The sequence below is a fragment of the Oenanthe melanoleuca genome, chromosome Z (genome assembly GCF_029582105.1).
Source record: "Oenanthe melanoleuca isolate GR-GAL-2019-014 chromosome Z, OMel1.0, whole genome shotgun sequence".
NCBI lineage: Eukaryota > Metazoa > Chordata > Aves > Passeriformes > Muscicapidae > Oenanthe > Oenanthe melanoleuca.
Window position 1 is genome coordinate 38241880 of NC_079362.1, and position 25936 is coordinate 38267815.

Sequence of the window (25936 nt, forward strand, 5' to 3'; positions counted from 1 at the left end):
ATTGATGACATGAATCATGAGATTTATTGATCTCATTATCAGTAATCATAGTATTACTGTATCACACTGAATTACTCCAAAAAGATACAAGCCTTTAATTATTTTAATTACTTCCCAATTTCTATCAAAACTCATTGCATTTTTTCCTCTAATTACCATTACAGCATCTAGTAATCAGACCATTTGAAATGCATGTGTTAAGAGTTGTGAGCCTGAATCAGTATTTAATTTCAAGTAACATAATATGGGCCAAGAACTGAATGTGCAGGACAAAATACTATGAGACAGAAATTAGAATCAAGTCTGTCACTACAGAAATCAAAATTCCACACAGAAAGGGGCAGGACACACACAAACACCATCAACAACAGAAAAAACAAACCAACAAACAATAACCCAGATAAACAACAAAACCACAAGATCCATTACCACTACTTCTGGTCGAGGCCTTGTTTCTTCAGATCTTCTGCCACGACCACCTCGTCCTCCTCTTGATCCACGGCCAGGGCGAGGAAGACTCCCAAAATTAATATCCAGCTGAGAAGTTATATCATTCACTGGCTTTCGAAAGACATGAGAATCATCTTCAAAGTCTTCTTTTTGCATCTAGAGAGAAGATATGATTAAAGCCTACAGTTTCCATCTATGAGCTTTTCCCCTCCCTGATACACATTCACACTTCTACTACAGACTAAGCAGCAGATGAACCAAGATATCATCTGGAGCAGAAGATAGGCCTTAACTTGTACAGGATTTTAACAAAGATGAGGTAATTGCAGCTTCCCAGATGCCTGGGATAGTTCTTTGCTGGCTCAGATATTCCTGGCAACAAAAGTTTCTGTACTAACTCCATAAATACTGAAGAGGTTTGTCAGGAATATAACCTAAGAGGTTTTCAAAGGGACTAGAGCATCAGACCTAGGCTACTTACTCCTACAGTTATCTCAAAGTAAAAGGCCACACCAAAGCTACTTAATCAATGTATTCACCTACATGCCTGCAGCTATGAGATTACTGTGGTTTTAACTGCATGCGCCTAATAGTTAGAGCATGTCAGACTATAGCCCAGCATAACTTTAATGGGGACTGCAGTAATGATAAAGTATATTAACTCATCCCTTACAGTGATGAATCACTTATTCAGTATCTAATTCAGGGATTTCACTTCCCTGTGTTACACAGTTCTTGAACCTCCTGTTCTGTGTTCATTTTAACAAGGTCTCTTGATACCACCAGAACAGAAACTTTATGGGCAAAAGGAACAGAAGCTTGTATGTACTCTTCACACACCTGTATTCTCTCTTCAATCTGTGGAAAGTGCTCTCTCTACCTCTACCACTACCTCTCAAAGAAAAGAAAGAGGGGATAATGGCAACTCTGACCTAAAAAGTCTCACTAAAAAGAATGCAGACTCAATGATCTAAAGTGATTAAGCAAGTTTTGATGTTAATATAACTAGAGAAAAGATGTGTATTCATAAATGTATGGTAGACTTCAAGGATCAAAATTCCATATGCACATATATAGTGATCCCCAAAATCTGAAATCTAAGTAAGCTAGAATCTGAAAGAAGCTTCCCTTCTCTCCTCCAAACTAGTAGCTCTCCCTGAAATTTCAATCTAAATAAGATCATGGAGTAAAATTTAGGAGAAATGGGGAACGGGTGCACACTACAGCACACAACCTCTGCAGGGTTAGTTCTAAGAAGTAGGACCTGAAAAAAACACTCCCTAAAAAGAAAAATTCATATTTCCAAGTGCACAATGAGATACATGCAAGCATATACTGGCAAGTAAGCTAAACAGGATTCAAACTGAGGAAGTGTATAGAAGTGTAAAGTAATTTATAGAAGTAAAGAAGTGCATAGTAAACCAAAAGGATTCATTAATTAAGTTTTTTTACCAGCATTACTAGAGACCTACATGGGTGGCAGCAGCTGACCCACAAGGTAAAACAACTTGGTATTGGCATGTTTGCACAGAAAATAGGGAGAGCGATCTGAGACAAAAAAGTTGAACACATAATTTAAAGCCAGTTTTGGGGCACATGTCATTGCAGTGATAAGGCTTAGATATTGTTTTCTTTCCTATTCAGATTATACTAAAACTAGTAGAAAAAAAACAAAACCTTTTCCTAACCCTGGGCATAAAGGAGAGTTTATGGAATTCCTGGGGCAACGCTTACATCATCACTATATTTTGACTTGTGAATCACCACTGCTTTGGAAGGAACAGTGGATTCTGGCTTCCGGATGTTGAATTCAGGCTTTGGTCGATTCCGTTGCTGAAGACTTTTCCACTCATCTAATGTCATTTCTTGAACCACTTCTTCCATTGGCTCTCCTTCAGCAGGTCTAGAAGTTTACAGTTTTAAAGAGCATTAGCTTGCAACATCCCAGGATAAGCAAAAATATTTACCTCCAAAGTAAGGATAATAAACAAAACATTTAGAATGTTTTTCACCAAATTATTGTCCATTTCACTTATTTCCCACATTAACTTTCTGTGATAGTTTTACATTAATGTAACTTAGAGTATGTATTTATGCACTCTTTGAAATTAGTCATATGAACCAATGCTGTCTGCAGCCTCTTGTTTTAGTACTCATCCAGTCTCATCCTGAATTCAAGCACTTAAATTCTAAACAAAATCATCCTGCCTTTTGATCTGGCATATTCTTAACCCTAGTTTAACAGTGGATCTACCCCTAGCAAATATAGCCACAGCAAAAAAGAAAGAAAAAAAAAAAACCACAGAGCAGTTTTAAAACAACCCAATCGCATGGTTTCATTGCCTTGTACTGCACAATGAAGATTTGAGATTAATTCGTGTTTCAGTGTACCTTTCAGTCATCAAAAACGATCATCATATGATGACCACACCATGGAATCTTCCAGGTAATTATTAACATTTCCTTTGTTAATTTCACAAGATACTTCCTTGGATTTTTTTGTCAGATATAGTAACAGACAATCAGAGAATATTTACCACTTGGCAAAACCAGATTAATCCTAGTCAAATTTTCATTTGTCACTAAGGACAATAATAGATGTTCTAGAAAAACATATGGAATACATCAGAAGCTGTCTTGCATATTTTTGAACTGCAAACATGGAAGGTTTTATGTCTGTAAGACACACAGATAAGATACATAAGCAAAAAAACCTTTTCTTCTGCTGATCACTGCTTGAGTATTCTTCTGCCACTTTTCTGCTGCTGATCACAACAGGCCAGCCCAGGACAGCAGCTTTTAGAACACTAAAGGTGTACATTTATTGATACCTACAGAAAGCTATTTCCTACTAAACAGCAACACAAACAGGGAGCACAACTTCCTAAATCCCCATAACCATCTGCTACATAAACAAGTTAAATACTATGAACTACAGGAAAGCCCACACTGATTACTCTAAGACATCTGAGAAACCATTTCTCCTTACATAGAAAACTGCTATGCTTATATGCTTATAGCAGTTGGAGCTGACTAAGTACTTCCCTACCAATGACTTTTCTGGAAAGCCCCTTCATTAGAACCTGTCTAGTGGGAGAACGATGGATTTGGTTTTCCTCATTCAGTCAAAGTTCCACAGTCCTACCAAATAATTATAATTTACCCAATGTAAAGTTACAGTTTTTTAGGTGCAAGTTGGGATTTTTTTTTTTTTTTATCATAGCAAGATGTAGAGCCAAGTGACAATCAGTGACTGTGTATATTTTATTTTTAAAGTTATACAAGCAACCTATTGGAATACACCAATTTTTTGGAACTATTCTGTACATTATAGAACTAGCCTATATAGGAACAGGCCAGGTCCCTCTTCTTACCTGATTCTACAGCAAAGCATTCATATTTCTTGCTAGTCAAAATTAGACAATATTTTTCTAAACACTCAGCATATGACTGGGAGAAGCAGAATTTTAGTTCCAGGATTAACACAGTCCTAAATTCACAGAAGAACAACAAATACAGAAGTCCTGTACTACATGCCTTGCCATCTGACATGCCTTTATGCCCTATTAGTTTGAAAATTCCTGCTTTATGAACCAGAAATTCAAGGTTAAAAGACTAGTAAGCAGTCTGTTGTTCCATGATCATTACAATTTGAAACTGTGTTAGAAAGACTGTTAGGGAAAAATAATAAAGTTTACTGAGTTACATAAAAAAGATACTGGTGAAATAAGCAGCTACTTCTGAAAAAACACCAACAGATACTGTTGCATCTGTAAGAGCGCTAAGAACCCATAGCACCCAAAACATTTCAATGAGTTGTCCTCAAGAGTACAAATAAGAGTATAGATAACTTTTGATCAATTATCTGAAGCTTCCAATTTGGGAATAAGTGCTAGAAAAACAAAACTGAGGAATTATAGAGAAACATAAAATAATAAAAGTGTCTCTATTAAACTGGTTTAATTTTTTCCTAACCCGCTCTCTCAGTAAATTGCATATCTGGAACTTTGGGAAATTTTTTTCCTCTTCTCCCATGAACCTTTCACCACATTACAGAGATAATGTTTCAGTCCATGGCAAAAGCTGCAGAAAGATACAGAACTGATAGCAAAAAGTACTTAAGACCTAGCTATCAATATTTCAATTTGCAAATGAAAACTAAGAATGTGAGTGGGAGTTTAACAGTGTAAAATAATATTTACTGCATTTTCTGTGGCACAAGGATTGCACAAAAGAAGGGCAATAGTGCAAGTATTCAAGAATACTGAATGGCTAACCATTCAGTGGTATGAGATGCTAAAGTGATCCAGTGATTTGAAAATAAGCAACCGAAACAACAATCACCAGAAAGTCCCAAGAAGAACTAGAAATATACCCTCAGGCAAAAGAATCAGCCACCCAAGCACAAAAAGAAGCATTAATAAGGCAGAAGCTCTGAAGGAGGGACCCCAACTCCCCAGATTGTGCAGAAGCATTGAAGTCAAGGATCTATTCCTTCTTCAACAACATACTGTGTATGATAAGGAGCCACATCAACAGTTTTGTTTAGAACAGATGTTATTGCTGGTTGGGTGGAGCAACATCTCAACTGAATAATGTCTTCTGCATGGGAACAGGTGAGAAGTCTGTAATAGCACTGCAAGACACAAGCCTAAAACACATCATGTACACGGGAAGCCTTTAAAGATGTGTAAAGGAAATATAAATAATGCTAAAAAAAGTTTTGTATATCCATGACATTAAGACAACACATCCAGGAAGCAAAAAAAACCTAGAATAGCAGCTTCTATTTTTCTAAGTATTAGAAAGACCATCAGGGGACACTGAAATCTTAATTAGCACAGTACCTTAAAACCAACTAGACAGTGAGAAGCTACAACTAAAATTGATCATGCCTTGGGCAAGATCCTTTCAGGTCTAAATTGCTATGATCATAAGATAACATGAGGACATCTGACCACACAGCAACCTGATCTCTCAAAAAGCAAACAGAGGTATTGCTTTGAAAAGTACACATACATCAATAGCACACACTTGCCAGTTCCAAAGGAAATACCTGTGGATTTACACTGCAAATATTTTGTTTTTTCAGCTGCCAAATACTATTTTGGTTTTTATTGCAAAGGATGGTTTTAACTGCTAGGTTATTGGCAGTACAAATTTGTTTAGGACGTCAAGACTCCCAAGGGGAAATACCTATGAGTTAAGCACAGCAACAGAAACCTGCATGCCACATTTTGGACAGAAACTCAATTGCAGCAAGTAATCTTGGACACCAAGCCAGCATGGAAGTGTGTTCTGTACATTATTTTCTACCTTCTAACCTTACACATTTTTAGTAACTGCTTGGTGTGCATTTTCATTAATCAAATTAATAAGCTCCTTGGCACACCAGCAATCATGCTTACAAAACACTGCAGACAACTAAGCACAACCTATGGACATCGACAAACTGAATCCACACTGAAAGTCCTACCAAATCACTAAATGAGAGCCTTCAGAAATAGTTCCTACAGCTTCAGTGTCTCCAATGGATGGCAATAACCCTTTAACTAGACCTTGATTACTGTGCATACAGTAAACAAAAATTTTCTTTTTACCTGAAGAAAGGCAAATGGAAAGGAATGCCATTTAGCTCAGCTATTCAGCTATTATTTTCATACCATTAAAGATAATGACAGAAAGTCTCTCTCCAATCTGTTTTTGTATTATTCAGCTGCACAAAGCAAAAGCTTAGCCAACTTTTATCAAGAAGTCAATGACATGATGCTTTCCCACTAAACATTATTTACAAGAGCATTATCACCAGCTATAGAAAAATTTAAATTTAAACAAGGTAGGACCAAACAACAATTATACAAAATACTGTGGAAGAAAAAAACGGAATCAAACACTTAGGGAAGCTCTGGTCTGATCTATGAACAGTATGTCACCATTAAACAACAACAAAGAACAGTAAACAACAACAAAACAAATAAACAAATGAGATAAATAGCTAAAAGATCTTGAAGATGAATTGCTAAAGCTTCCTAATATGTAACCACAATGATACATAGCTCCACCTAAAAGGAAAACTATCATGTGCGGAAAAAATGTAAGAAAACCCCACAAGATTAAATACAAGCTCTGCAAATACCTTCAGGAATAGGAACTGAATAGCCTATGTATTGTACTGAATAAAACCAAAAAATCTGATTTGAATTGGTCAACACAAGTGTGTTACATTGTTTGGACTGTGAAGAAAAGTTCAACAAAAAGCAGCTATAAGGAAAGTTTATTCTGCATTACCTGTGTACTTTATATAGGGTTGAGATTAGGTTTTGCTTTTGCAGCAAAAAAACCCCGTATTAGCATGCAGTTTGGGATGATATAACTAGAGTTAAACATTGTTGGTAATTCAAGAAGACTTGAGGATATGGGAAAAAACAACTTGATTTATTTATACAAGTATTAAAGAAACTTTTCCCACATTACAAATAGAAGCTCAGGAATGGCAAAACAGAGTCCTAAAGACAAGACCCCATAAGTTACAGAAGCTCATAGAACCTCTTTTGCAGAGTTGCATGGAAATTAGCCAGTACCATATCAGAAAGCTACATTTTTTTTTTTATTTGCAATTTTAAATGGAAACACAGCAAGAAAAAGAATGAGAAAAGAAACAAACCCAAGTCTTCAATCTCCTTCTCAATGCAAGCACACAACTGCAATAAAGCAGTAGAAAATAAATAGTTTCCTTGTAGTCACTGCATTTTACAGTCAAAATGAGACAGATCCTAGCAGCAGCCCAAGTAAACACACAACCCTTTATAATATTGAGGCTGTAGCCAAAAGCAATAGGTAGCCTAATTTGTGTTATCTGGACAGCAGGGGCAACCTAACCATGCAAATATATCCTTTAAATACATCCTGAAGCCTGAACACTATATCCTACAAGCTTTTGCTTTTAAACATTAAAACAACAACAATTCTGTCTTGTTACGGTGTATGTCATACAACCATCCCTAATGACTTAGGCACTATTCACACAATGTCTCCTGTTTTAAAATATATAGGGTCACAAAGATGACACCCTCCAAAAGGTAAGTGCAGGAAGATTTATGCAATTCATGTTTTGTATATAGATTTGTAAGCCTTTGGGACAGTATTTATTGCACTGAAATGAGTACAGAGTGCAAAACTGTGTACTTATAGGTTACTTGCTTTTTTGAATCATTTGAATTTCAGTGGACTATGCCTAAATTAATTTAAAAAAAAAATACAAACAGGAGTAAAATCTCCAGAAAGGCTCCCAGTCTGAATACCTAGTGATCTCTAAGGAAGATGAAAGAGTTAAGATTTTGCCAGAGGCCTTTTCCACTGTACACACTTCTCATGTCTTAAACTCTGCAATGAACTAGTATTGGGACATATCTACAAAGAGCTTGAATTGAAGTAGAAACAAGTACAAGTGTGAAACAACTAAAGGTACCAGCAACTGACAAAATAAAAAAATTTTAAAAGCGGAATAACTGTTTTCATATTTAGCTAATAGAGTGCATTTTTGCCAGTGTACCTACACTGCCCAACTCATACAAGTTAGCCTAGAAACATTTTTTCATGTCGTAAGTCATTTGAAGACAGATTTCCCCACATGTATACACCTTTACTATATATAAAAACCTACTCTAAGATTAAAAGAATCAAAGCTTTATCAACTGAACTTCTTACACAGTTAAACAACTTGAACATATAAAACAGGTTTTGTCATCTAGTTAGCGTTATCATTAAGAAATGAACCCATATCACTAATATCTGGAGCTGCTTCATGAGGTAAAAAAGGCTTCACAGCAACGGAAGAGGTTGACATACTGCAGTGACCATCTTTCACTCATTAGGAGATAGGCACCACATGCTATTTCATTATTCTTTAAGTCTCTTACTTAGACAAGACTGTCCAGTTTTTTTTCTTAAGCCAGTGTTCATTTATTTGCTGTGACAGTGATTAGAATGAAAGCCAGAAGGGGCACATTTCTCTCTCAATTTCTCTACTTCTACAGCTCACTGCATTTCCAGAAAGTTTTTCCAAGTTCTGCAATGGCCTCTCATACCTGCATGATACTAGTGATTGGTGAATACAAACTTAGAGTAGCTCAGTGTATTTTAAATGCGTTTGTACAATTGCATGGGACCTTGAATACCTGTTCTGAGAGAATGTCAAACACGGTAGTTTTTACTGTCAGACAAGATAAATCAGACAAGTTCTAAATCAGAAAAGTTAAAAAGGTAAAACAAAATATGTAGCTTGCCCTTAAATTATCACCAAACCTTAGGAAGTTAAGCATAACTGTGCAATTAAATGCAATCACCAACTGTATAAATCTTTTAGTCAGAATTAGGGGCACATTTTCCATATTCACAAATATAAGACAAAGTTTCTCTATTTTTAAATCCATGCACTTGCAAAACTTTGCATTTCAAATGTACCTCTCAATAGAAGTACATCAGTAGGAGTTAACTGTTTCCTTTGCATTTATAAAGAAAATATTTGTCTGACTGTACTTGCTCAGAGGGTCTCCTTCAGATGTCCCTGGCTGTTCAGGAGTTTCCACAGCCTCTTCCATATATGCAGTCTGTTCCGTCCCACTAAAACAGTAAGCAAACAAACCAAAACAGAACACACACAAAAAACAAACAAACAAAAAAAAAAAACCAGTCTTCATGAGTCACACTGGAAAAAAAACCAAATCAATACATTCCTTCTTTTGCCAGAATTCCTTGATAATGAGAAACGAAAAAAAAAACTTTGATCATAAGCAGGAAAATATAGTAAGCAACTAGTTGAGCAAATAACAAAATTAGTAATATTGGGAAAATATCATTTCTATTTCCTTTAAAAAATAAAAAAGCATGCATGAAGATGAAATAATTCAATGAATACTAATCAAGATTAGCATTAGTTCTCAGTATAAACTGACATAAGGGGTTGCCTTTTTGCTCCATTTAAAGAATTAAAGTTTGCATTTTCTGTAACACAAAATTTAATTCACTTAAATGACAGCAGGAACTTATTTTCATTCAATAGCAGACATACATATTTAAAATTAACACCTTTTAGCTTCAATGCATGATTAGCACAATTAGAGCACAGACAAGCTTTTAGAATTGTTCAGAGCTTTAATTTTATGTCACTTCTACCACATCACAAAAAACATTAGGATAAGCTCTGATGCTATTGAACTGGAAAAAAACCCCACCCAATCTTAACTAGGGAGAAAATATGTAAGGGCAAATAAATACCTTTTAAGTTTATGAAGCCTTCCCTGATATTCTACAGAAGACAGTTTTCTGTAGCTAGTTTTGTACTATCAGTTCAGAACAACCTAGTCCATCCTTTGAAAAGCCAGAGTACCTAACCAATTACTCTTAATATGAAATCCTGTATAAGGGAGAGACATTAGTATAACCTTTCAGAAGAATTTGGAATATCATGACCCAAAAATAATGACACACCAAGGCTGTATTTTTTAAACTCTTAGCATGATTGTCCAAATCCATTAAGCTTTAAAACTCAATTTCATTTTAAAATAAAATTTTATTTTTAAAACAATTTTGTCAGTGAATGTGTATGTGGCCAAAGATATTTGCTATAATTTCAAAGCACTCCCTTTTCTACACCCTTTATCAGCCTTCAATTAAAGAGTTCTAGATATATATATGAGAACAAAAGCTACTGGAAAGAGTAATGTATTGCTAGGTGCAAGGAATGGACAAAAGCTAACATAATCAGTAATGTTTTACAAATCTAAACAGAAAGAAGTACTACTAAGAGATATACAGAACTGAATGGAAATTTCCTGATTTTTTTTTCACTTGAAGTGGCCATTAGTACATTATTCTACTGATTTTTCCAGCATTTTAAAGTGTACTTCAGTGATACAGTCAGCTCAATATTACCTTTAGAGCCACACTGAATTTTACTACAGTTTTGCAATTTAGAAATTATCTGTAAAACTCCAGAAAGCAGACTGGACTCTAAGGCCAGTAATAGACTTTGAATCTTAGAATCAGCATTTTGGAGCAATTCCATTAAACGCCAGAGTCCTACTTACTTGACTATTGAGAAAAGTAATAACTTATTCCGAGTAAAAGACATCTCAGCTCCAGTCAAAAGATTCTGGCAGTCTTAAGTGAACAAACATCACCATGCCTTTGCTTCAATTTCATCTCACCATCATGAACGGAGTCAGGTTAAGAAAACTAAAATTACATTAATTACAACAATAATAGAATGTGATGTTTATAAAGCTAAAAATGGACATGAAACTGATTGAAATGATGATCTAACATAGGCCACAGAAAATTATGATCTATAATGGGCACAAGTATATGACATACCTTGCATTATCTTTAATTGTTCTGCAACTGCGAGCTCCACCTCCTCCCTTTATGTCATCTGCTTTCACTCCTCTAGAGAGGAAAACAATTCTATGAGTTTAAGAGGTATTTTTCCTCTTTTCTTTATGTCCTCAAACTAAAACCAGTATTGACTTTTTGCCAGCCAACCTGGATATAGTAGAAGGGAACAGACTACCTAGAAGACACTGCTGCAATGCTAACTATTATTTACTTGTATACCAAGTAAGAAACAACACAGAGAACACTTACGTTTTATCATTCCCACTTTGTTCTCGTTTTCTTCTTTGGTCAAACCCATCAAAATTTCCATATAATCCACCACCTCTTCCTCTACCTCTCATTCCACCTCTTCCTCTACCACGACCTCTTATTGGTCTTTCATAGTCTAATCTTTCCACAGGTCTAAAAAGAAGATAATTAGTCAGATATTTGTTTTTATGGAACAGTTAACAAGAAGAAAAAATCATTGTTATATTTGTGCAGCTGGAGCACACATCAGTATACAACAGTTACTGCACAATTTTTTAGCGTGCATCTTTATACAGCACACACTACAGCTGCTTTGGTTTTGTCATTAAAAATGGACAAACTGAACACTGGAGGAATTATTACAGCACATAGGAACAGAAAGACCAGCAGTTATTAACACTGAAAACATTACAGAAATTAAAGAAAACATTATAAAACTGTCATATCTTCACAACTTTATCATGCAATAGCTCCACCATCTAAACCCATATATATGCAACTCCTAAAAAATTCAGACAACTCGTTAAATATTACCTATCATGGTATAAAATAAGAACAGCCACATTTGGAAGCATTAAAGGATTAGCTGGAATCTTCTAGCACTTATGAAGAAAACAAAATCAGTATGCATTCACTGTCCGGGCAGTAAGTTCCAACTTGGAGCCTCCCACATGTTCTGCAAAGCTTGGTATGGGAGCTCAGAAACGAACATTATAAAGATGCTGCTGACTAGGGGGTACATTTCAGATCTTTACATTTTTCAGTCTTGCCCTATATTTCTAACATTCAATAAAAATGTTCCAATTCAACCCCCGAGGAAGCTGAAACTACAGCTCTGACAGGCACAAAGTAAGTACTCTTGCAAAAAACTTGCACACTAATAATGCACAGATCCACTGTGAGGGACCTTAGTTCTCTCTGCAGGATACATACCGTTCTACTGAGAATGCCACTTGTCTTTGTGCTCTATAGGGACGGTATTCCCTGAAAGATGGTCTCCATTCAGTTTTGTCTTGTTTCCCCTCTGTGCTTCTGTTGCTGAACCCTTGCTCTCCCTGCCTGGGCGCTCGCTTCAGGCCTACACAAACACAGGGATTACTGACAGCTCAATAGCAACACAATTGCAGTTACCAAACTACTGACTTAAGTGAGTTGGCTACACCTCCAAACCCAAGTCCACCAAAATACTAAAGTCCTTATAGCTGATGTTGCCAGATACTGTTTGTTTGAGAGACACATACTTATTTTACCTTCTGTACTGAAGGTAAATATTATAGGTTTTAACACAGGTCAGAAATTAACAGAAAAGAGTCTTAAAAAAAAACATCTCATTTTGCTCACAAGTCACAGAAAAGGAGAACAAAAGCTGTTTATTTCATGTTTTCAAGGATCACAAAAGTGTAGTATAGGATCTGGTGGAGAAGCTTCAATGGAAAAGACTAATTGAAAGATAGCAGCAGAAGCAATGAAGGTGAGGGAAAGAGACGGACACCTTACAGACAGGTGTTGATTGTGAAACAACACACCTCCTGCCAGATGAGCTCTATTTAGAATGCTAAGCCTCCAGGTCCTCTAAGCTCATGGCTACAGTACCAAATAACCAGCAGAGTTACCACCTCCTCACACTGCTGCTCCATGGAGGAAAACACCATTCAACAAACACTAAAGGTCTCTGAGTTTAGGTGGCAGAGACTCAAAAAATAAGTAGAAAGACTTCAACACCACTAATGCCAGAACATAAACATACTCCAAGATAACATATATTTAAGCTTTTTAGAGTTTTGTTCAGCCATTGTTGGGGTCAGGGAGGATCAGGCTGGGCAGAATCAATGGAAAGAAATTGTGAAGTATAATTTAAAAACTGAATAAACTCAAGTTTTACACTCAACTTGTATACATCTAGCAAAAGATTAAGGTTCTTTATGTGCTTACTTTCCCATTTTCCCAAATTCTGTTCTTTATCTTGGACCAAGTTTTCCAGAAGCAAACAAGCAAGCAAGCAAGCCAGCAAGCCTTTTTGTCTGATAGGCCTCTAGATCAAGACCAACACCTTTTTCAGACAATAGTGTTTGTCTAGCAAGGAACTAGAAGACTGATCTCAAACAAAACTGAGCTACCTTTTCCACAAGAAGTACCTGTGGAATGCTGAGCAGATTACTGAACTCAGGTTGGTGGACAAGTGACAGTCCTGGCTACTGTATCTCTTTGCTAGAACATAGAGAGAAAAAAGGCTACTTCATGCCACAATATTAAGATGCAAATTAATTCATAGCCCCATAGAAATGCCCATATAAGAAGATTTTTAATAAAAGCTTAGGTGGTTAGGATGAAGTCTAATACCATTTGTAAAGAGAAAGCTTCAATAAACTATCCAATTGGCGAATAAACCTTTTTGTTATGCAGTCAGAAAAGTCATATTTGTACAGAGAAGATAGTTTTATATGTGGTGCTAAGCAACTTCAGCTTTGCTTTTCTTTAACCTACAAACCACTTGACATAATACATTCCAGTAATTCTCTTTTCTCAAGGTTTGAAGTTACTCGATGCTTAGGGCAGTGAGCATATTTGCATTACCCAAATTATGATATAATCTCTGGATAAAGAAACAACTTTTGAAATCAGTTTCTGAGTAAGCTTCTCAAATCAGGACATTTTAACACAAAGCAAAATTATAAGAGATAAAGAATTGTATATTATGTGGAAACATCTGCTCTAAACACATCTCAACTACACAACCAACAATGTAAGTGTTAATTCTAAATAGGAATCTTGCTGTAGAAAAAAATTACTACTAATTTCTGACCTCATTTTAGTTATTTTGCTTTGATTTGAATGCACAACAATGCATAGAAGACTATGGTGTTATTTATTTTTTATCCTCTCATTGACTATCAGAAGCCTTAGTTAAACTAAAAAGATTCCTTTGTCAAAAATGCAGTAGCCAGAGACACCCATCCCTACATACTTAGTACAAACCTCAATTTCACCTTGAGATTCAAAAGGCTTCTTAACTAGCGAAACAATGCCAAAAAAAGAAGACATTTTAAAAAGATAGTGCCTCGTTCTATTACCCAGTACCACTCAGAAGTATTTCAAAACAAGTCTTCTTTGCCAGACATGTCAGTGTACAACATGTCAGCAGCACTAAGCATACTGAATAGAGCCATCTGTTCTACTCCAATTTCAGTGCAAGGCTATTTCACTTTGATTCTAACAGGTAGCTTCATTTACTGCAGATGGATTTTAAACACTAGAAAGACTATGTTATACAGGTAGTAAGTGCCACAAAAATATCTTTAATTGGTTTGACAGATGTTAAGTAGTGGACTAAGGCAGTATGCAGCACCTGTATCTCTAGCAAGACAAGTCACCCTCCGGGCAGAAGTTTGTGTGATCTGTTTGTGAATACGTACAAAAAAGCAGCCCAGCTTTCAGCTCTGCATGTAAGTGCAAACCAAACTGAAGCTTGGCAGCAGTGATAGCATAAGCTACACAGTTTTAATCCTCTGCTACATGTATGACTGAACAGGCTCAGTTTAATTTACAGAGCTCAAGGGCCACCTAGCCCTTGGGGGCAAAAAAACAAGGCAATGAGCCATCTTGTATACTGCTGACATAAATACTTAAGGAACTGAGGTACACTGTGAATGCTTGCTTAATAACTATCTCTCCAAGTACACCCCAATTGCGCCTGCTTGCTCATACGCATAGTCTGGTATGCAGGTTTTCTTCAAAAACACAAAAAAAAAAAAAAAAGGCTTTTGAGTTCTCTGGGTTATCTACTTCAGGCCTTATAAATGTAATTCTGAAAACTGAAGATCACTCTCTCCTAGTTACCTAGTTTAGTCTCTCTTCAAAGTGTTTTTTCTGTCTTAATGTATTGGTAATGTGTCTTCACTGGAAAACCTGCCCCACCATTTTCCACTTAACCACTGCTTCCCTGGATTGTTACTGCATCAGCCCTGTCTGTTGACTAAGTTGCCTATCACTTCACTTTCTAAACTGAGGAATCAGAAAAGAAATCTGATGTTCAAATTGTTTCAACTGACCTAGCTTTTTTTTTTTCTCTCAGAAGAAGCAGCTGAGCTATTATTAGAGGTAAAAAAACCTGTAAATACTAAAATTACCAGGTACTAGAACTAGACAGTGCTAAAGAAAAAAAGCTCCATTTATGAGACATTGTTTAAATCATACAGAGCAAGCATACTTTAAGTAGTTTTCACTTTCCCCACAATAATACTTTAATATTAATTTTGCTAACACTGCAGTACTTAGATAAGAAGACTAGCTAGAGAAATATTTTTAGTAATTATGTAAACAGAACTTGCAACTGGAAAAGCAGAACTTGTATTTTCATAACCTGCATCACTTGTTTCCCACACACTGGATTATCTATGTATTCAGTGACTTATTTAAAACAATGCAGCAAAATCTAGCTGCTTTTCCAGTGTTGCTGTCTAGCTCTCAGGAAGTTTCTCTATCCTTATCATCTATCCTCAAACAAGTGAGACATTTGCTTGAAAAGAGATCTCTCTATGTTTTGTGGCTCTTCACTGGGCTGTACTGAGAGAGTGTGCTCTCACCTTTTTTAAATTCTTAATTTTAATTTTTTTTTTGTAGACAGCCTCGATTTCAGACAAACACCACAAGAAGCCCAGCCTGCAACTGCTATCAGTGACTATAAGCAAAAGTAGCTATTTCTTAAAGTAGCTTGCTCTTTCTCCCTCTCCCTAATGTAAGGAGCATTAAGATGTGATGGTGGCAGCTGGCATGCAATTCACAAGCTGAGTGAGGTAACTGCTTGCAAAGAGCAAATGTGGAAGGGTCACATTGACAGAAGAATCCTCAGCATAAAAAGAGACCTCTTACAAACCTGAGATATGGAATTGCATTTGTTGGCTGAATGCCTATACCTAATCATTATGGGAAGGAGTGTGATCACCAAAAGCTTACAAAAGAAGCCAAAAATACCAGAGTTGTTGAAAACCACAGCCATAAATCTGTGGAGTAAAATAGGCATTGATGTAGAACTGGTAGCTTGGGCTTAATCCATAAATAGAACCAAAAACAAATAAACAAAAAAGCACAAAACAAAGCCCACCCAAACACAAAAATCAAAAGAACAAAAAGCAACCACCACCCTTCCCCCCCTCCACCCCCCGCAAAAAAAACAGGGAGGAAACCCCACCAGTTTTGAAAGACTAGCCTTCCTCCCAGTATACTTCAAAAGGACAAAGTAGATCCAAAATGTCCAAATTGGGTCCAAGGCTATGGTAGAAATACCTAAACCAAACAAAGCAACAAAAAACATTTGAGAGGAATTTTTTAGGCACAATAGGGTGCCTGAGGACTCCAACTACCAGGGCTAGGGCAGTTAAGTAAACCATTGAAAGAAGTTACCTAGGCAGACAGAGTGAAATTGGAGTCTGGAGAAAGAAAGGATCTTCCAAGCTGTAAAAGGAATATTGGTAATAGGTCACAGAACTGTGCGCTAACACAAACTGATTCTTAAACAGTGTGATAGACAAACGTTTAAAACATGAATTGTTCTGAATTTGAAATCATTAATTTAATTCCTATTACCTTAAAAGGATGTCATGTTTTGAATTCAGCAACACTACTATTTGTTCCTTCCAACAGTGAGCCACATCATGATTGCTACAAGGTGTTTCACTCCTGCCAGGTATGGACTGTAAAATCAGATCTGTAAAATCAGCCTCTAGAGACCTTAAATCTTATACTGTTCACCAATGGATCTTCATACTATGTAAACAGAAAACAACACAGAGGCTATGCTTTGCTGAGAAGCTTTGAGGTGCTTGAAACTGAACCTCTACAGCCCTTGCTGATGGCCCAAGAGGCCAAATTAATTGAATTAGCAAAAGCAGCATTGCAGTGACATGACCAGTAAGCATCACTATTTATACAGAGTCGAAATTAGCTTATTGAGTCTCATGCAATGGGTATGCTATGAAAAAAAATTAGAGTCCTTGCCTCAGCAGAAAATAATATTTCCAACGGATTTTAAATCCAGATTCTGTTGGTAGCTATTAAGCTTTCAAAAGAAATTTCTGTAGTACACTTTTGAGCTCATACAAAAGGCTCCAACAAAATGTAAAAAAATAACTCAAACTTGTAGTCAGATAAGTTTATAACAGCCTGAAGCTTAGGAACAGTATACTTTGGAATATTATACAATGCTGGGAAATAGCCATTGCCAACATCTAAGGTTGTCATCAACAGCACTAGTGTTTGGCAAACAATTACACCCAGGACCAGCCTCTTGGAGAACAGTGTGTTAAATAAATGCAAAAAAGCTTTGAGGGGGGGGAAAAAAAAAGTGCATGCTCAATGGTATTACTGAAGTATTAATTACGGTATTTTCACAGAAATCCAAAACAGAACCTAAATGGAAATGGTCACACACCTTCCTACTGTGTACTTATTTTGCTGTTAAAGCTTTAGGATATTACACCTGTTACTTGCAATAACACTATACGTGACATTATAGATAGCAGTAAAATGCTTTGAAAGACCTCATGAGCTCTTCCTGACAACAGTGGGAAAGTTTAATAAAAACAAAGGGAGGACTGTTGCAGACTGAGTTTAGTTAGCTGAATTCTTTTACCTAAGTAGTTTTGTTTAGCACATGCAAAGTGCTGAAGTTTTTGCCACAAGCTGCACAAACTTTCACCTTGAAATGCTGAATGAGTCTTGTACTACCGTTTAGTTACAATGAAAGGAGGATCCAAGACCAGTGCAAACTAGAAGATTAAGAGGACATGGCTATCATCAGAAGCTGCAACGAACCCAGAGAAAGAACAGATGCATAGGACTTAAGGGTATAAAATCCCAGATATTTCTTTCTTCTGGGTCCCTCTGATGAAGGAAGTAGCTTGAGCTGTTCTTGTTGTAGTACCACAAAATTATTAATGTTTTTTCCCCAGAAACTGGATTAGGCAGAGACTCAGCTGTGGGAAGCTTAGGGTGAATAAACTTCTCTAACAACTTATACATAGACAACTAATCTTCCTTTACAATAAAACTTTGTAGCTGGAATTGATAAAAGGCAATTCAGACACTCAGGCACTTATTTTGTTATATTTTAGAGTGTACAAGAATTAAGACTCCAAAACCAATTTCACTTTCTCACTTTTAAATGTGTGTGACCATGTGATTCTAATACCAAACTTCAAACAATTAATTTATGAATTAAAGCACGGCTAATTACATGATTTGCAGAAGAATAAGAATATTCCAAAATACAAAAAAAAGAAACAGCTTCAGCTATTGCAAGCAACATACCAAAGAGACACATGGAGTTCGACTCTATCCTGTGGCATGTTGTTTTCATGTGTGCCAGTACTTACTGAATTACAGAACTGCCTACCACAACTTTCCTCTCAACAATCCTTATGACACTGTAGTTGAAAGAATGCTATCAGGATAAACTATTTAAAAGTATGAAAATTACAGTCCAAGAAAAAAATCCATAGAAATTTTCCATGCCATTTTAAAATCACAGCTAAAAACTCAAAAGTACAATATTTAGGAAGTATATATAAATGTTACCAGACACATCATATGTATGAAAGAAGAAAACCTTTTAGAAGTATTAGCAACAAAGGTTTAGAGATTTCAAAAGAACAGAAGAGTATTACTGCATGATCAACAAATTTAACTTTCCTGGACTGGTACAGAATGCAAGCTCTGCAACTGGGCCTTTTGAATAAAGAGCTGGCAAAAGCAGTCACTGTGGCAAGAATGAACCGAGTTAACATCAAGTGGTGCAATTACAAGAGCTGCAAAACCTACAACTAGCCTTTACCCAAATCCTCAGCTACTACAGTCTAAAAATCATAAAACAACAGTCAGTAGAAGAGAAAAAAATACACCTTTAAGTATAGGTTTTGGTAGATAATTAAACAGGAGACCATTTTCTCCATAAAAAACAAAGTTTAAAAAGTTGCATCCTTACAGTGGTGTCATTTCATAAGAAAAAATATGGATTCTAAAGGTCAAAGCATCGCATTATCTGGCAAAGTCCTCTCAGGATGTTTGCTTCAAATTAAAAATATCTCCAGAAATTTAGTAAAATCTGCTCTGAAAAATTCAGTGAGGAACTATATAAAAAAAAAAAAAAAAGGTACCTTACAGAACTTTTTGACTAAACCTTCCACTCAAACATTAAAACGTAATACCACAAAAAATCTCTGACTATTGTAAGGCTTCTTATATTGCAAGATAGAAGACTAGATATGTTTTGAGTCTTTCTAAAAACCCTTTTTTACAGATTCAATATGCTTAAGAAATAATACTAGAATAAAACAAATTGCGTAGCTTAACAAGACTTCTTGTAGTCCAAACGAGCAAACACCCTAGTAATTAGGTAGAACAATCTGGAGGAGTCTAAATGAGGGCTTATGAAGATGATCAGGCATCCAAAATCAGAATATCCAAAAGAATCAAAAGAAGGCTGTGAAGGTTATGAAAAGGTTGGTGAGTCTGCCTTATGGGAAAATACTGAAGGGGCCATGTTCCTTCTCCCCGGACAAGGCTTCATATAAGCCACAACACAGTACCCCAGGTACTCAAAAGACTACAATGACAAAGGCTCTCTTCACAAGGAGCCCCATGAAGGTGAGTAGCTACAGCAGGGACAAGCTGCACAAGAATAGATTTCATCTGTATTAAGAAATTCTTTCAGGTGCTACCTTACACAGGAACAACCTTCTCGGGGTTAAGCTTCCTTCAAAGAAGGCTTTCAAGATGTAACTGGACAAAGTAGCAGATGGGCTCTTCAAGGCTGCCCCTCCTAGGAAAGGTTGAACCAGACCATCCTTTGAGCTACCTTCCAACATGGCCTTTCAACCCTGTTCTGTAATGAGATGATTCAAGAATACTACTACAATACAGTGAATTCCATCATTTCAACTGTAATAACACCAGAATCTGATCCTGCTGTTCACATGGGTCTAGATGCTATTTTGTGGTGTTTAATTACTACTAAGTAGAATGAAGGTAGAGATATCAGGGGAAAAATATCACTAAGAAAGTCCAGAAGTAAAGTCTTAAGTTTGGTGTGTTGTTTTTCTTTTTCCTTTTTTTTAATTAAAAGTCAAGCAATTAGTTTAACAATGTAGTAATTTTAATCACTATTATTTATTTCCTCAAACAGAGGTGCACTCTTCTAGAAACAGATATATTATTAGAAGCTTTATGCCAAACTGTGGGGGTACAAAGACCCACAGGTTGGTCATTCTCAACTTCTACGCTGATAGCCCCCTGACCATATAAAAAGTCAAGAAGTCTTCTGGCTGAACCTTATGTAACAAACCAACTTCATATGGCCCAAATAAAGAGATGACCCCTCCCTTCCAAAAACCACAAGATTTTCCACCCAATATGCCACTTGCTTAACATTTGTCAGCTACATCATACATGTGTTTACCCTAACCCAGAGGGTTCTCTGCCATTCAGAGCAGACTTGCTAAGACAGTACATTCAAAGGAGGAACACACAGTCATGACCAAGTCTTGACTATCCACAAGGTTTTAGCAACTTTAGCATTGCACTTTTATAGTCCTTACTTCTAACAAGCCCTAGACAGACAAAATTCTTCTTTAAACATAGCATCTGTTCCAAAAGTGCATTTTTAAATATAGAAGAGAAGTAACTCTACTTAAAATACATCCTAATGCCCTTTCACTAAGGGTACTACAGTCAGCAGTCTTTTCTTCATTTTAAATTAGACAGAAATTGAAACAAGGTGCACATGCCTGCGTTGTCTCCGTATGAGAAAGCAGATCTCTTAACACCAAGGCTGCAGAGAAAAACAAAGATACTCCTCAGGGCCTCTGTGTATTGCCAAGAATGAAGACACCTATAGGCAAGCAGGAGGTAAAGGCTGGTCTTCACATACTACTATGCTCCTGATAAGTTACTGATAACCACCAGAACTATTTCATCAGAACTTAAAGACTTTGCTGCTCACTGAATAGACTCCTTCAACTTCTGTTGACAACCACAGTAAAGCCACCTTTAAATAAAATAAGCTGTTATAGTCTGAGCATTGGTCTTAGAGATCAAAGTCACAAAACTGCAGAGAAGCCTCAAAAAGACTAGTTTCATATAACTGTCCAAAAAGACAGTGACAACTTGTTGATATCCTCCTCTAGAAAGATGCTCTTTTTCCAGCACATATTTATTTATTGAAAGATCCTCTGTTCCACAAACTGCTTCAAATGCATCAACCAACTGCTGTTGGGAAGAGCATAAGACTGTAAGCCTAAGCAACAGAATTGGCAGCACTGGCAACAACTTGACAGAGCAACAACGCCAGTTCAAAGGCCTTTTTCTAGGGCATTAAAACACGCAGTATAATTACTGTGAGTTTAACGGGAGCTTCTACTACAGGAAGAAAATATCTTAATAATAAACTGTGTGTTAGGCTTCATTGCTTCCTGCAGGAGAACGGGAATTTACAACTCTGGTGAAACCAGAATCTTCTGCGCAGAGATTTTCAGTGTTTGAAACTGAATTCAGCAACCTGAAGCTCAACACCGGGTAAGGAGTAACAATCAGAGTCACTTAGATGTAACAATCAGCTCCAAATGCAAGGAGCTAAAGCTCACAAAGCCTCCAGCTGCAAAGAGGACTGTGACAGACGTTTTAGTTCAAAAACCAATTGATTCCCTCTTTCCCCAAGCAATATTAGGCATTAAAGCCTAGCAGCTGACCATTTCTGAATGAACACCGTGCTGAAGCGTTACCCCAGGAAATCAGCTTTTATTCAAGGGCTGATTCACCAATGCAAGCTCAAGGCAAGATAAGCACAGATCCCTGGAGACATTAGAACCCTGAAGACACTGAAAGCGCCAGAATACTCAGAGGTGCCGAGAATTCAAGACAGGAAACTTCTGACACTGAAGGATACCGTCCAGGGTGACAAGCAATGAAAGGCAGCAACGGGGCTGCTAAACCAGCATGAAAGCTGGGCAGTTAATGCTGTTGACCTTGTCTCTTGGGGATATCGCTGAAGTTTTCATGCACATATTCAAAAGCCTTCTCGGCTGAGAGCACTCCGCAACATCGTGTCGGGACGGTGCCCAAGCGTCACCGCTTTCTCTGAGGGGACTTTCAGGCGCGCTCACCACGCCGACCCCACGAGGAACAGAGTTTTTTCAGCACTACTGTGACACCGCTACCCCCGCCACGCCACGGCGCCAAGGGGTCGGTGAAGCGCGGAGCCCGCGGCCACCGCAGCGCCGGCACCGGGCACCGCAGCGCCGGGAGCCTCCTTCCCTGCCTCCCAAAACCGGCCGCCCTCCGCCCGCCCCGCCGGGCGCGTACCTGGCTGCGGCGGCGCCGCCGCAGGGGAGGGTGCCGGGGAGCTCTCGGGCTGCTTACGCTCCTTCTGGGTCTCCCTCCTGCCGCCGCCCACCCGGCCAGGGGGCACGGCTCTGCTGGCGACGGCCGCCGCCTCGTCGCGCTTCTTCTGCTGCCGGCGGCGCTCGGCCTCGCGCAGGACGTCGAACGGGTCCGACTCGTCGTCCAGAAGCTGGTAAAAGCGATTGGCCACGGAGCATCCGAAGTTCTCCTGCATGACGGCAGCCACCGGGCTGCCCACCAGCCCCGTCATCATCCGCGCGGCCGCCTCTCCTCCCCCGCCCCCCGAGGCTGACGCTGCGGCGCGGAGCCGAAACAACGGGCACGCCGGGGAAAAGCGGCGACAGCCCGGCCCACGCGCCGCCTCAGAGCCCGCAGCCCGCCGCACCTTCCCGCAGCCCCGCCCCGCCACGGCCGAGGCGGGCCCAGCGGCCAATGGAGCCCACAGCGCACCCGCCGCCGCCGCCGCCGGCGCCGCCTATGAGCCCGCCCACCGCCCGCACGCGCGACCGGCGAGTGCAGAGCAGCCAATCGCGGCGCCGGGCTCCGCCCCGCCCCCAGTGCCCAGCTGCGACCAATTAACGCACAGCGCCGGAGCTGTCAGTCACACACCCACTGACCAATGCGGTGCGCCGTCCTGTTACCCGGCGGGTGTGCGCCCCGCCCCCACGCCCGGCGGGTCCCGTCCCGGCGGGCACTCCCGTGTGGTGCCGTCCCTCAACGGTGTCGGCACGGGCCTTTTGGTGCGACATCATCCTGTAACCAGCGACACCAACGACAGAGGCGCCCGCTGCGCTGGGAGCTCCCTGGGGTGGGTAGCTGTGCTGTAGGTGGCCGGCACGCATGGATGAAGCAGCGTGGTGCCAGCACACAGCGTGTGAGGCGGCCCGCTCTGCCGAGACCAGCGGCGGCGCTCGCCCCGGCGGTGGCACTGCGGCCGCTCACATCGCGGAGCGTGCGGGGCCCACAGCCCTCATGGGGCTCCGGCCGCCACCAGCCCCCACGGTGACAGATTTTAGTGCAGCATCGCTTCAGGAGCCGTGTCGGCCGCTCGCGGCTCTGCACCGAGCTGCTGTCTCAATAGACATGACCAACAGTGACATGCCAGGAGACTCATGGAGGCTTTTTTTTCCGCAGAGCACGGGCACCTGGGCAGCCGAAATATCAGTGCTTCTCTTACCAGCCACAGTAATAAAATCTTAGCCCTTCAGCCACAATTGCCCAAAGAACGGCGACTGCAGTCTTGATTTCTGTGATGAGGTCTTTATACTGGTCGTTCATGGGAAACTAACACTTACTCTATCGTGATAACTTCACTGTATGTACCACCTTGTTTTTAAATTAATTTTATCCTTATTTCCGTAAATTGACACTGTATCAGAATTCTTGCTATGTTTCAAACGGCAGGATTAAAGACGGCGCTGTTCTCTCTTCATTTCGGGGTGCTGATAAGTCTGTGCACACCACTGTAAAACAAAATATGGTGTGTCCTCTACAGATCATTCCAAGCTTTGAACATAATCATTCCATCTCTCCCGGCTTTCATGCAGACCCACTTTTGCAGGGCATACTTACTGCAGAATAAAACTAATTTAATTTGACTTAGTGCCCTTTCAAGTTTCAATTTAATTCAAGAGATCACAAATTATTTTGCATGGAATTAATGACAGTAAGTTCAGGCAATTATTTGCTCGCACAGAGCTTTACAAAATCCAGGTAATTGAGTCAAATCTCACAGCCCCTGAAATGCTTCAAATTAAAAGCAGAAAAATTTAAGTCAACTGTCCTGGGTTGGTGTTGTGTCTGCTCCTCTCCCACCCCCACACCTCTCTGTCTGCATGGAGCTGCCGCTGGTGCCCTTCTCCCCCCCGGGGGGGTGGTGCCCCGGGGCTGGGCTGCTTGGCTTGCTGCTGCTGCTGCTTGCTGCCCGCTTCCTAGCTACCCCTAGCTGCCCCGCTGCTTCTGCCCTGCTGCTGCTGCCCCGCTGCTACTGCCCCGGCTGCCGCTGCCCTGCTGCTGCTGCCCCGGCCGCTGCCTTCCCCTCCCCCTTCTCTCCTTCAGCTCCAAGACCTGTACCGGCTCCGGACGGGACCTGGACATCAGAGACTGCCTCCAGAGCCTGCCCAAGAAGCTTCTCGCTCTTCCCAGCAGCGACCGTCTCTCACTTTGGTGAAAACATTTTTTGTCATCTGGGATTGTACTTTCCTGTTGCTGGGAAGTATTTTTCTTGTGTTTGTTAATAAATAGGTTTTTTCCACTTTTCCCCCCGAGTAAAATTCTTTCTGAGCCCAGTGGGGGGAGGAATTGTGAGGGGGGCTTATTCTCTGGGGGGCTCCTTTGGAGGCTTCCCCCCAGTTTTGTCCTAAACTTGGACAGTCAACAAAGGAAAAATTATATCTACACAGTTCTTTTATTGTAAAACACAGCTACCCATAATTACAAAAAAATTAATGAAGAAATTTTCAATAATATGATAAAGTAATAAAATACTGTATAAGAAATATTTACTTAGATCAACTGTACTTGCCTCTAAATTGTTGATTTATTTTGTAGAAAGATGAAACTTCATCTGTTTTCAGCGCAAAGAAGAAGCTGGAAAGCTACTTTGTCCTGTAATAATCTGGAGAAAAACATTAACATCATCATATTACAGCATATAAAAAAATTCACCAAATCTTTGCAGATCTTTTTGGAACCTTTTGGTGTCAATTGCGGCATCTACCTTAGATCTCCTCAGCACACATTGTATCCAGAAGACTTGTTAGAAATTTTAGAGATATTTTTATTTAAATATTCTACAAGTTTGAATCAAAGTTGTGATGTATATGAAAGATGACACATGACCATCATTGGTCAGTGCCATCACTGGCTGTAATGCCCTTGCAGCTTTAATAGATACTTTGAAGGTCACAGTATCTCTGCAGAGGGATGAATATGAGGAATTCCAAAATATTTCAGCAGTAAGAGAAGAGATTTGGTGTTCAGTAGGATTTGGCTTTTTTTCATAAAACCTCAAAAGAGAAAAAAAAAGTCTAACTTCTCAGAGAAAAAATGGCAGCCAAAACCAGTGTTTGCTATAAATATATCTTGTCTTTATCTGTTGTCCTGGTTTGAAGGACAGGTGTTTGCCAATAAAGGCAGAAGTTTTCCTTTGAAATAGAGATCTGAATTCCACTCCCCCCAAAATATTATAAACGTTTGAATCATGGACTCTGAGGCAGAGATAAGGGGGTAGGAATAACAGCTCTTTTACTAATGTATCTAAACGTACAAGCAGAAACAACAGCAATTGTTAAAATTACTAACAAAACAGAACAGATTACTCAGTTCCAGTCCTTTCTTTAGCTGTGAGCACGCTCTCTCTCGGCGGGAGCGGAGGCGGGAAGGGGCGGCCGCGGCCACGCCGGTCTCAGGGGGGAGCGGCTGGAGCGGGCAGCTCCTCGCTCACCGTTTG

The 25936-nt window shown here is 39.3% G+C and overlaps 1 protein-coding gene across 5 annotated transcripts in view; it reads right to left on the bottom strand.

Moving 5' to 3' along the window:
• HABP4 (hyaluronan binding protein 4) overlaps positions 1–22974 on the bottom strand; it is a 35092-nt gene extending 12118 nt beyond the window's left edge. The window contains exons 1-9 of one of the 5 annotated variants that reach the window (XM_056513690.1): positions 22871–22955; positions 22447–22715; positions 16495–16545; positions 12028–12172; positions 11095–11247; positions 10825–10896; positions 8989–9072; positions 2185–2353; positions 430–606 (exon numbers count right to left, since the gene is read on the bottom strand). In XM_056513690.1, the coding sequence (XP_056369665.1) occupies positions 430–606; positions 2185–2353; positions 8989–9072; positions 10825–10896; positions 11095–11247; positions 12028–12172; positions 16495–16545; positions 22447–22699 (1104 nt within the window). In that variant the 5' untranslated portion in view covers positions 22700–22715; positions 22871–22955. Of the gene's footprint in view, positions 1–429; positions 607–2184; positions 2354–8988; positions 9073–10824; positions 10897–11094; positions 11248–12027; positions 12173–16494; positions 16546–22446 lie in introns of all 5 variants that reach the window. The other 4 variants (XM_056513692.1, XM_056513693.1, XM_056513689.1 and 1 more) reach the window with 4 other exon arrangements.
• Between the last annotated feature and the right edge of the window lie 2962 nt (positions 22975–25936).